At 34.8% G+C, this 13,316-nt stretch overlaps 1 protein-coding gene across 1 annotated transcript; it reads right to left on the minus strand.

Annotated features, from left to right (window-relative positions):
• Positions 1-1,183: 1,183 nt before the first annotated feature.
• LOC146466608 (dehydrodolichyl diphosphate synthase complex subunit nus1-like) lies at positions 1,184-12,110 on the minus strand. The gene is made up of 5 exons (XM_085127192.1): positions 11,739-12,110; positions 11,471-11,605; positions 8,488-8,637; positions 1,652-1,751; positions 1,184-1,468 (listed from the first exon to the last, which is right to left on the minus strand). Exons 1-5 carry the CDS (start codon positions 12,016-12,018, stop codon positions 1,378-1,380), a joined length of 756 nt encoding a protein of 251 aa, XP_084983318.1. The 5' UTR covers positions 12,019-12,110; the 3' UTR covers positions 1,184-1,377.
• Between the last annotated feature and the right edge of the window lie 1,206 nt (positions 12,111-13,316).

Consider the following 13,316-nt stretch of genomic DNA (forward strand, 5'->3'; position numbering starts at 1 on the left):
AATACATTATTTTTGAACCATTTGGAAGCAAGTAGATAGGTCAGGTGGCAAATTTCCTACTGGGAGTTTCATGGTTGATGATGTTTCAGGTGATCCCATTATTATTATTATCATAATATTGTAATCCACTGACATTTTCTCTGAATTTTGGTCATCTGGGCATGTCATTTTTGCTTGGACTGATTATAGCATGTGATTGCTGTTCAAGTACATGTGAGTGGGATTTATCAAGCCATAAAATTGATAACAGAGTTTTTTCTCTTTGTTATCAATGTTATGGCTTTATAAATCCCACTCACTTGTACTTCAGTATTACTTCAGTATTTGGATTCATGCAAATGTGCCAAACCATGAAACCCTCCATTTAAAAGTCATCTTTTTGTTTTTTTTATATCTTTGAGGCAAGAAGAGAAAAACCCGAGGAGTGAAAATACCCAACCATGTTATACAGGGCCATCATAAGCAACTGAGAGGAAACCAACAATGCTGACTGATTGATTGACTGACTGACTGATTGAATGATCGATTGATTGATTGACTGACTGACTGTGACTGACTGACTGATTGATTGACTGTTTAATTGATTGATTAATTGATTGACTGACTGATTGATTGACTGGTTGATTGATTGACTGATTGACTGACTGACTGACTGACTGACTGACTGACTGACTGACTGACTATGAGGGACACGAACTACTGTGAAGATGACCAGTTACTTTGAATTTCAAAACTATCTAAAGGACAGCAGGGGTGGGGGGGGGAGGAAGCTTTCTGAAGTTTATGACTGTCTACATTCCACGCACACCCTGCTCCTTCGAAGCACAGTGGTTGAATACAACTTTCTTCTGAATAAAATGTTTATTAAAAGGTGTTTTTAGAACCCAAACTTAGGCTTTAAACATACTTTCATTTTGCATGCTTAACCACTGAAGGCAAGTGCAAATTTGCTCTTTTCTTTCCATGTCTTTTAGTTTGCACTCTCTCAAGGGGACATACTATATTGCGCACTCAGAAAAAAACCTCGGCAACAGCCCACTTAAAACATGTTCAATTAAAACAGGTTTGACTTTAATTATGATTAAGAGCTTTGCTTTACAAAACCTTTAATCACTTGCTTAAACAATCTTGAACCATTTGTTTGAAAACTTGAATCAACCTGTATATTATTATAATGAACATGTCACATGGAAGTTAGCATGAAGATTTATTTTTGTTTTTGAAAGAGAAAGAAACCCTTTTACAACTTAAAGTTCCCGGTGGATTTGTGAAAGAGCAACAGAAAATCATAGTTATAAATATATTTATACAAAATGTCCATAAAAATATCCCTATTAGTTTAATTGTTCTTCTATCTTACAACCGTTAAAATTATCGTCATTTCCCAAATCTTTGTTGACAATGAGCAAATCTTCTTAGAGAGGAGATATAGGTGGAGTAGTCAATGTTGATGTGCGTTCTCAAAGGTCTGTAAATGAAGATAACAAGAGACAAAACAGTTACATTGTTGACACTGTAACATTGTTAACATTGTTACAGGAATATTGATAAAAGATAAAAAGGAAACAAATTATCTCACTAAATTAAGTAAACTGTAAGTAATATAATTAGTGACATTAATCATGTCTTAAACTTAAGAAATGTAACTTACAGAAATTCTGTCAGTCTAGTTTGCCATGGTAAATAACCCATTATCATCTGCATGTCACCAAACTTGAAAGCGAGGTCAGGGTCTGGTATGCCGCAAGTAGCTGCAGTGAGAAAATTTGAAATCACACCATGCACTATATAAAACAATATGTTAAGGATGCCCTTAGGAAACCAAGTCTATTTATAATCTATTTATTAACTATTTAAATTCTATTTAACCTATTTAAAATAAGTATTTTCTATTTAAACACTATTTACTGATTATTTTTAAAATTTAAGTTCTATTTAAAATTTATTTAAAGGCTAATTAAAATCTAATTGAAAAACTATATCTATTTGACCTCTATTTTAAATCTCAAATAGACCTAATTAAAATCTATTTGAATGGTAAGGAACCAAATGTTAATGTAAATAGAATTTAAATAGCTCTATTTAAAGTCTATTTTCAACCTTAACAACTATTTGTATTCTATTTAAAAATATCTACATCAAAATAGAACTATTTAAAATCATACAGTTTTAAAAAAACATGGAAATAGATTTTAAATAGCTCTATTTAAAGTCTATTTTCAATATTAAAAACTATTTGTATTCTATTTAAAAACACCTACATCAAAACTAGAACTATTTAAAATTATACAAATTTAACAAACATGAAAATGGAATTTAAATAGCTCTATTTAAAGTCTATTTTCAACCTTAACTATTTGTATTGTATTTAAAAAATATCTACATAAAAAATAGAACCATTTAAAATCATGCAGTTTTAAAAAACATGGAAATACAATTGAAATAGCCCTATTTAAATAAAACTCTATTTAATTTTCATCACATACCTGTTGGCTCTAATTTATTCACCCTCTCATTGTGTTTAACAACAGTTACCCTCTGAAAGTTGCGAGTTGTCGATGGTGCCGATCAAATACATAAATACGTACAAATTAGAACCATTCAGGAATGCTACACATTGTGTAATAGACCGGTATACGAGTCTTTTTCTTCGCTCATCTTTCCAGCAAACTAATTTACAGCAGCCTTCTTAACGACTAAATATACGAGTGATACCGTATCAGTCATACATGCAGGATTGTAGGTTGTAGCATATGTCGCCTAATGTTCGATTCAGTTCTTTAACTCGATCCAAAGCGAAAAACCCAGGCTCCTTTTTTGCGTGTACACCAGGATGCTTTGAAAAAACATTTCCAACCAGAAAATGCACAACCTCGGGAAATTAAGCGCCATTTCTCCATTCCGTGACATTTGCGTGTCGGAATTTTATCTGAAAGGTCTCCATATCGTGTAATATACCGGTATACGCGTCTTTTTCTTCGCTCATCTTCCAGAAAACTAATTTACAGCAACCTTCTAAACGACTAAAACGAGTGATACCGTATCAGTCATACGTGCAGGATTGTAGGTTGTAGCATATGTCGCTTAATGCTCGATTCAGTTATTTAACTCGATCCAAAGCGAAAAACCCAGGATCTTTTTTTGCGTGTATACAACGATGCGCTGAAAAAAACATTTCCAACCAGAACATGCACAGCTTCGGGAAATTAAGCGCCATTTCTCCAAATTCCGTGACATGTGCGTGCCGGAATTTTATCTGAAAGGTCTCTTGAGACACCGAGGGTTTAATCTAATTGGCCAGCTGTCATGAAACTGTTTCAAAATATTTCAACCCGATCGAGTTACACAAATTGACCTGAAAATAAACTTGACCGTTGGTTATTTGACTTAGAAAAGCGGGAACATTTTCAATGCGAAGTATCTTCTCTCATCAGTTTGGGAAACAGTTCGCCGGCATGAGTTCAATGTTTTGCTTTTCTGGAGCGAAGATCCGCACCCGTACGTTTTGTAAACAACACCAGCAGACTGTTCCTTCAGATTGTCTCCGACTGCGTACTAGCCGCTTGCAATTTCATCACTACAATACTCTGAGAGTCTGACGACTTCTTAGGTTTGCTGTAAAATACCGGAAAATGAAATAACTCGACTTGCAAGTTGTATTTTAGACCATTTTTGCACAGGGGGAAGAACATCGAAGAACGTCCCAATTATTGAGGTGAGCAGCGCCTTCAAATATTCCCTATATTTAAGCGTAATCACGACGATTTACTCTTCGAAAGTGATCATCGTTATCTTCTGTACCATAAAAATATTAGTTCACGTTAACCTTGACGTAGATTAAATGTTGTAGCTCTCAACTTGACTAAAATGTATACTATTATTCCACTGCATACTGAAAGACTGCGCTGTGTGTTGTTTACGTAGGAAAATAAACTTAAAGCTTACTGCAACGCTTATGTTTTGAAAATGTGTTAATCGTTTTACTACTAGAACTGAACCGCTATCGCACACTAATATTTAAATTGTTAGGCTTGTCGACTTTAATAGAGCTTATTCTCGAGGCAGCATTGTATTAAAAAAGAACGGATCACGCCACTGTGATTTAGGGAATGATCACGGCCATTCACGTAAAATTGGGGTGGAACATCTTTTTTTAGGTCTACACAACTTGGCCTACTTGCACGTCTGCCGCTTCTATCTTGGTCTTTTGACCATTTACCTTCTTGTATTTTTGCAGCGGGTTAAGGTGGCCGAACACAGTTTGCGCGCGCTTTACAGATTCTGTTGGTGATGCTATTAAGCGCGCGCTAGGGTTGTGGTACGTAAATACGGCGGTCGATAAAGTGATCCCTCAATTTCACATGAAATGGATAATAAAGGTAAGTTTTGATCCTAAATAACTAAGTTTCTTGTTTCTGGACTCTTTTTCTTTTCTTTCCGAGCCAAAAAGTCATTCACCAAGACCTTTTGCATGCTTTTCAACTTTGCCATGAAACCCAATTAAAGCCACGCATGCGCATTTGACCAAAAAATTGCGACTGGTTGTTTTCGTGGAAATGAACTGTTTTCTAAGGAACCGCTCATTAGAATTTCGTAAAATTTGGCATGACAATAGTTCCCTAAAAGCGTAACTCGCCTACAAAGAGAAACCTAAATCTAACAGAGGGTATCTTCACAAAACATTAAAATGCAAAATCAATATTTACAGGAGATCTGTCTGTTAAAATTACATGAAAATAGTGCAACTGTGTCAGTGTTTTGTGAGTTTATCTGGATACAAAAAATGGAAAAAATCTAATGAGTACATTTTCTAGAAATAAAGGAAACCTACAATGTATGGACGTTAAATAGTTCGCTGCGTTGCCATGGAAACGGCACTTAGCTCGACAAGACGTACAAAAATCCATTCTTTCTTAGTTAGTCTTACACCATACCAATTTTGGGCGCCCAGAAGTACATAGTTTCCAAATAACGTCTTCTAACACCTGTACACTAAAAAACTGTATTCGGCCACCTTAATACGATGATTTCGAGGATTTGCGTGATAGTCACTGAACAAAGCGCAACACACGTGCATGTCGGTCGCATGTTTTATTGATCTCAAAGGTCGTTTTTGGGTTTAATGCGTTGTGCGTTTATTGCGTGTGTTTATAACCTTTTGTTGTGATTTCTGTTTAGCGACTGTACATTCTAGTTTTGCCCTTCGAGGCATTTGTTTTAGTTTGGTTTGGCTCGTTTCAGTGCGTCCGGAGACAAATTTCAAACCTCACAGTGAGCGGAGCGAAGCGATGACAAAAACACAGCCGTAGTCAATTTCACGCATTGCATATCTCCTGATATCTCTCACTAGAAAAACCAGGCTGCTGGCAGGGTACTCGCTACAATGCTAAAGAAAGGATCAAAAGGCAAATAATCTTAATAAGAAACTCAACATCTTGCAACATGCAAAAACAAATAGCCGGGCCGGGCAATACAAAAACTGAAAGATAAAGAAGATAAAGATTGTTGCACCGCGCGCGGTTTAAATCCTATCTTTAGCTGTATTCAGGAGGCTATACTGTCACCGGACGCACTGAAACAAGCTAAATCTATAAGCTAAATTAAATTGGTCAAAAGACTGAGACAGATAAACATACGAGAAGGAGTTTGTACTCCCCCTTCCCCAAGCTAATCGAGAAAAAAAATTAACAGGTTTTAAATAGATTTTAAATTTCAAGCAAGCTAGCTGCAGGGCAGTAAAACTATTAAAAATAGAAAAAAAAAGTTAAATAGAAAATACATAATTATAGTTTAAGTGGAGACTAAATAGAGTTTAAGTAGAGATTAAATAGAATTTAAATATCAAGCAAAACTAGTATTCAAAATTTAAAAATAGAAAATAAATAGTCATTAAAATAGAGATTAAATAGAGAATAAATAGAGTTTAAATAGAAATTAAATAGAGTTTAAGTAGAGATTAAATAGAGTTTAAATAGAGATTAAATAGAATTTAAATAGAGATTAAATAGAGTTTAAATAGAAATTAAATAGAGATTAAATAGAGTTTAAGTAGAAATTAAATAGAGTTTAAGTAGGAAATAAATAGATTGTAAATAGATTTTAAATATCAACCAAAAGTAGTATTCAAAATTTAAAAATAGAAAATAAATAGTCATTAAAATAGAGATTAAATAGAGAATAAATAGAGTTTAAATAGAAATTAAATAGAGTTTAAGTAGAGATTAAATAGAGTTTAAATAGAGATTAAATAGAATTTAAATAGAGATTAAATAGAGTTTAAATAGAAATTAAATAGAGATTAAATAGAGTTTAAGTAGAAATTAAATAGATTGTAAATAGATTTTAAATATCAAGCAACAGTAGTATTCAAAATTTAAAAATAGTAAATAAATAGTCTTTAAATAGAGATTAAATAGAGAATAAATAGGGTTTAAATAGAAATTAAATAGAGTTTAAGTAGAGATTGAATAGAGTTTAAATAGATATTAAATAGAGTTTAAGTAGAGGTTAAATAGAGTTTAAATAGCATTTAATTATTCTTTAAATAGAAAAATTGCTTTTATTTCAAATAGAATTCAAATAGAAATTAGTAAATAGAATTTAAATATACTTTAAATAGAAGTCTATTTCTTAAGGGTGGTAACTACTTTGTTACTGCGCATCTGGAGATACTCCGATTAACTGTGGGTGGTATCTACTAATACAGGGATATTTTTGCGTGTTTTAAAACTATGTGGAGAAAGCAGAAATTAGAAAGCAATGAGCAAATTGGGGGTAACCATACATTTTTCAGAGATAATAAAGCTTCAATTTGGAAAAAAATGCCATATCTTGCTTTGTATATTTTTACTGCTTCTAAGGTATAAAGATGGTTACCTCCAATTTTCTTTTTGGATGCCAATACCCCTTGCTAAGATCTGCTTTTCCTGCATGGTCATAAACCGCGGTGCCTACTAATACAGAGGTATATTTGTGCTGTTTATATGACTATGGGGAAAAGCAGATCTTAGCAAGAGCTATTGGAATCCTTTAGAGACAATTAGGGGTAACCATGCATTTTTTAGAGGTAATAAAGCAACAATATTCTTAAAAGCGCTAAAATACAAAGCAATGTATGTCATTTTTTCCCAAATTGAAGCTTCTTCATCTCTGAAAAATGCGTGGTTACACCTAATTTTCGTTTCGTATCCCAATAACCTTTGCCAAGATCTGTTTTTCCCACATACAGTCCAACCTCCACTAACGGCCACCTCTCCACAACGGCTACCTGTCTATAACGGCCACTTTTTTTGTCCCGGCGGACAGTCCATACATTAGCTCTTGTTTAAACCTCTCTACAATGGCCACCTCTCTACAACGGCAACGGCCACTAAAGCGTGTCCCCAACCGCCAAAATAACCTCTCGACAACGGCCAGTATACAGTTCTTTTTCATGTGTAAAAACCTTTTTCTATAAACTGGTGCAGTATTCGACATTTGCCTTCGGAAAATTACGTTTCTATATCCATTTTAATGATATACATATTTTAATTGTGTGCCATTTATATGCTGCGGTAAGCATAAATTGTCTACAATAATATAGCGAATGTTGCGAACCTTGCTTGTTTCGTCTTTCAGGTTAACATTTTCATTCAAAGCATTATTTACGTTTTATTGTGTTTTTTGTCTATATAATTATATTATTTAAGATTGGATTGTCAATATAGGCTACAGTAAGCATGAATTTGGCACAATAAACATGTTGTACTTCCCGAAAAAAAGGTGTCATATTACACCCCTACCTCCCCATAACGGCCACCTCTCCACAACGGCCACTTTCTTCTGTCCCCAAGGTGGCCGTTGTGAAGAGGTTCACCTGTACTTATAAACTGCCCAAAAATATCTGTTTTAAATAGCGGGCACTGCTTTTAGAAATCTGACTTTCTCGGACCATCTGAAGATGTGCAGAACAGATGTGAAAATATATCAAAAGTAGGCACTGTCCTTAAGTGTGTTCTTCCAGAAAATATCCACACCCCTCTTTTGAAAAGATTTCAGAGTTCCCCTAGAAATTTCCCTAGATTATCGACAGTACAAATATGTGAATTTTTCTTTACACTACAACAATAAGTATTTCAAAAATTAACAATTGTTTTCCAAGTATTGCGATTTTTTTTTTAGTTTATGTGTGATTTGCAGTAACATTTCCAGAGAAATTTTTGAGATTCCATTCAAATCCTGGCAGACATTACAAACAGGAATTCAAATGTTCATTTCATTCTCGGAAATGCTAGTCACGCATGACGTAGACTGACTGAACATGTAAAAGCTGTCTGCAGTTGTGTATTGGTTTTGTCCAGACTATAAATATGTTACATACATGTAATGTGACCAATGTTTCCATAGGTTTTAAAACATGTCAACATTGATAACAAAAGATGCCAATAACGGTGAAAATGTCCAGTACAACTGCAATAATACAGTACTCATATATTCAATATCATTCACCTTTCAACAGGCTGTTTAGAAAATCTGGGTCCATTTCTTTTGTTGCTCTACTCTTTGATTGGATTCCTCTGCAGAATTCTCTGGCAGCCTCAACAATATCTCCTTTACCGTCATCCTCTGATAGAAGGCTGATGCACGCCTGAGTGGGAGCTGACACAAAAGAACAAATGAGAGTATTTCATATTTACAGCACTGCCAAATTGTTTGCTGTTTGCATGAGCTTATGTCAGTTTACACAGGCATGTTACTAAAGCTCACACCACCAATTATAACCAATTTTTAGGAGGAAGGCAGCTTAATTTAATTAAATTTAATTTAAATTTAATTTAATGAATTCATTACTGAGGATATTATACAATAGAAATTCAATAAAAATACAAGCTGTGACAGGGGAAAGAAACATAACTTACATCCCTATTGCAATCTGACCCCCTACTACTACAAGAAAAAGCTATAATGATCGTAAGTAAATAAACAATCTTATTAAATAAGTAAATAACAATCCTAAGTAAATAAACAATTGTACAAAAAAATCAAAGATAATGTCGCAAGCACCATGCACTCTACCTCAGAGGACTATAGGATACAAGTTCAGACAGGCAGGTACTAATAAGCTAGTCTTGAAAATGGGGAGACATTACTGTAGTTGCTTTAGTGCAAGAAGGCAACAAGTTCCACAATTCAGCAGTCCTGATAACATGGCCGAGTGGCAAGGGCATCGGACTTGTAATCCAGACGTCCTGGGCTCAAGTATGACCATTATCAAACATGTTCTGTTGTATTTGAAATATTCGTTACTTTGTTGTCTTGATATCCCTGGAGAGTCCCTCAAGGGAAGTATAGTATATTTTTATTTTCCCTGAGCACAAACAGTTTGCAAGGACCTTAGAAGACAAATCCTTCACTAATAAAGCCAGCAAATTAGCGACAGAAATTATTAACCCCTTTGTAATCTTTATCTTTATCTTTGCCAACAAGGAAACTCTTTCCCAAAGCTGGTGGCTAACCAAAAATAAAATGCCCTCACTTCTCACTGACTTTCAGGTCATGGATGTTTTGGAACTGCTCAATTACTATTACTGGCACCATTAAAAGAATGGCATTTAAGGTGGCTCCATTGGGTTATCAGTTTGAAGCCAGAACCAGTTTACTCTTATTTTCTTTACACCTGTTCACTGAAATCACCCAAAATGTAATATAATCAAGAGCAAAACTGTGTTATCCAAGCATCGCTGGTAAAAATAATACATTTGAGTCTTGACTTAAAACTACTCAGACACAGGTGTTTGTCAGTGTGTGATATGAAATGTATTTTGGACTTCTTTGTTGTTTTGCATGAGCTTGTGTCAGCGTGCGCAAGCATGTTAATAAAGCTCATATCATCAATACACACACAAGCTCGCAACCTTGGGGAGACACCTTGAAAGCTAATGATTGCAAAACTAGTTTAATAATGGAAATGTGTATTTAGAACTCACTTAATTAATGAGTATAAAATGGTATAATATGCCAAAATACAGTACAATCACTATTTCTAGCTGAAAATACTAGATAACAATAACAAAACTAAATATAATAGTAATTTATAATATATAAAGATTCCACTCTAAAAAACATTTCCAGTGGAACTGCAAAAACTGTAAACATTCTGAAATGTCCCTGATCAATCACATACTAGAGAAAACTGGGGAGAACAAACTACAGATCACAAAAATAAGTTTGTAGTTCATTCATCCTGCATCTGATTGGTTCACTTTCCCACCACAATAAACATATCAGAAAAATGTTAGTGTTTGTGGGTTTCGCAGATGCGCTGTTTAGGCAAAAAAAACTTCTTTGGTTTCTTAAGTTTTATCCTTAACCCTGTCAGCAAGGTACATGTAACATATAATCCACTTTTTTTGGTGAGAAGAAAAGGGCAGTCAGGATACCCACAGAGCTTGCTTTTAACCCAGTTACTGCCTGACATGGTTGCTTTCCAAACTTCGTGGCCTGTTTTTACAAGGTAATCCTCCTTATTTCCGGCTAAGACTTAAACAGTGTATGAAAACAAATTCTCCAAGCTGATTACATTTATACAGGATGGATAAATATAACAAGGAGCAGAATTTTGCCTGTCTCGAGATTTCAACAGATCAGACTGCTGGCGAAATAATAAAATGCAAATACGAGTTGGTGATCATGAAAATCTCAACTGGAAACCTGATATCATAAAATTGACTTCAATGAATTTGAGGACCAGTGTCACTTCTACAAATATCACATGATACCAAAATAATGTCCCTGCCAATCAACAGTTTATCCAAGGGATCTAATCTTGAGAAGTTGCTTCAACAAACATAATTTGTGACCCTTAAAATATCTGATTTACAGGGCACCACATCTAAATACACCAAGTTTGTCAATAAGGGAGTCAGCTACCCTAAACTGTTTTCAGGGAAAAAGCTGTTCACTGCTGGGGCTGGTGTTCACCACATGGCTACATTTAACAGAGGACTTGTCTGGAGAATTCTGCACCATCAGACTTTCACCAAGGAAATGATTGAAGTTCAAAAAATTTATCACAGTATGACAACAGCACAGAAATAACCATGACCTTCTTAACTGAATAATTAGCAGCACCATGCACAGGAAATATTTCTATAAATCTCCAAGGAAATCTTACATTACTTTAGAATTTACCCACGGATTTAATCCACAGATTTCAAATCACATGATGGGTGACATGACACAAATGATACAAGGTGAAGATCAAACGGAAATGCTTAATTCGCTTCTTATTGTTTTCACAACGAAAATTGATAGTAAGCATCAATTTCAATGTAATTTGAGTAGCAGATCATAAAGGGGACTTGGAACCCCAAGGTAGCAGGGTTCAATTTTTAGTGCGCAATAAAAAAATCTCAAAACATCTACACACCCTTTCCCTAAATTACATATCATAATAATTTCATAACTGCTCTTGAACTTAACTGAAACTTACCTAATAATTCACAATCAAATTTTATGTCCTTTGTTCTCAACACAAATGTATTTTTGCTGGATTCCTCTGTGAAAACTTCTTTTTGCTTTTGTATAATTTCACCAGAAAGAGCTGCAGCTTTTCTCTTTAGCACACCTGGTGGATCGAAAAATTAAAACTTTGGCTTAACACATGAAGTGCACTACGTTGTTTAACTGGAGTAAAATCAAAATGAGTGCATGCCGTAAATGAATTGCATCATACAAACACAGCAGTTTAAACAACCTACCTTCTCTGTCATAGACACTTATATATGGAATCCCCAAAGCCATTGACCAGACAATAAGTGAAGCAAGATCTACAAAGCTAACGTTGGACTCCAGAACCACAAAACTGATGTGCCGAGGAAGTCTAGCAAGGTCTTTTGAGTCTTCCCTGATCTTCCCATAAGTGCACGTTCGTGAAGTGACTGAGAAATAACGTCTAATTTGTTGAAATAAAATAACTATGACTGATTTTAGGTACAGTAAAAGATGTATAAAGTTGAGAAAACATTTGAAGACCCACATCTCGGACAAACAGTTCTGGAATTGGTAGGTTACCGGCGCTCTATGTCCATTTTGAAAAATTTCATTCGAACGCCAGTGAAAAGTGACAGCGTGTGAGCATGCGTACGAGTTTGGATACCACGTGCAATTTCCGGTTACCTTTCAACAAGTTGAATTGCGTGACTTGTACCTGGTCACGAAGCGCGATTATAATAGAATAAAAAGAAATCTCCAAATTTAGGTGAAAAAATAACTGAGAGGTGACTCTTTCGAACTAAAAAAAAATTAAGGAAGAAAACCTTTGAGTCTCGCCTAACGTTCCTTGGTCATGATGGTCCTCGTTTCCAAGGCAATGGTAACGCTATTGCAAAAATTCGCCACGTCGGCGCACAAAAGCACCAAAGCCGTGTTTTAATTGTAACATTAAAAGACACTGCTTTGTTATATTGAGTTTGCTTACATGATTACTGGTTTCCTCAAAAAAGTTTACAGTGTGATCTAACAGTTCAGAAAAAAAAAGTGTTAAGATATTTTTAAACGGCCTGCACCATACCCCGTCGGATTAAAATACTTTTACTAGCCAAGCTCTGACATGTCGTTGTTGATGCTTTTGTTATTAAACATGACGACAAGATCCTTCTTTCCGTGCTGAGTTTCAAGATTTAATACTAATATTGTCATTTATTTTAATTTGTATTACCTCAATTTGCCGAAAATCAGGTTTGTTACATTTCTTCAGTAATTGAGTTAGTAGTAATACAACATTGAGCAGAAGTCTCGTAAGCCTTTTTCACTAGTTCTAAAACTAGTGAGCTTATTCAATCGACTGCGATAGCATTTATTCCTTCTTCACCACCACTTGCTCAATATCTTTTGGAAAACTGGTGAGGTATATAAACTTGCAAAAAAAAAAAAAAAAAATGGACGAGACGAATATTTTCCACTACGGATCGAACAAGCTTGTTCAATAAGGTTTTTTTTTATAGGCTTTCCCCGATTGTTGCTTTAAGTCCGCATTAAACTTGTTTATGTTTTCAGTGTTTTTCGTCCGGATATGATAGTATTCGTCGCTCCAGTAGTAATAAAAAAAACTCTAACATGACGGTTTGAACAGTTCCTACTTCATAAGCTTAATTGAAAACATTTTTGCTTTTTTTTGTCAAAATTTAAACACTTTGCTCCTTTCAAAAGCGGTCTCTGAGTCCGTAGTCCTTAACCCAGGCTTAACCATTTTTCCAAAACGGACCGATCTGGGAGCCAGTCAGAATGCTCCTTTTCAGTGCAAACCAGTTCAGCTATATAATAATAAAGTTTTCAGT

Source organism: Pavona decussata, unplaced genomic scaffold, assembly GCF_977016875.1.
Source record: "Pavona decussata unplaced genomic scaffold, jaPavDecu1.1 SCAFFOLD_143, whole genome shotgun sequence".
NCBI lineage: Eukaryota > Metazoa > Cnidaria > Anthozoa > Scleractinia > Agariciidae > Pavona > Pavona decussata.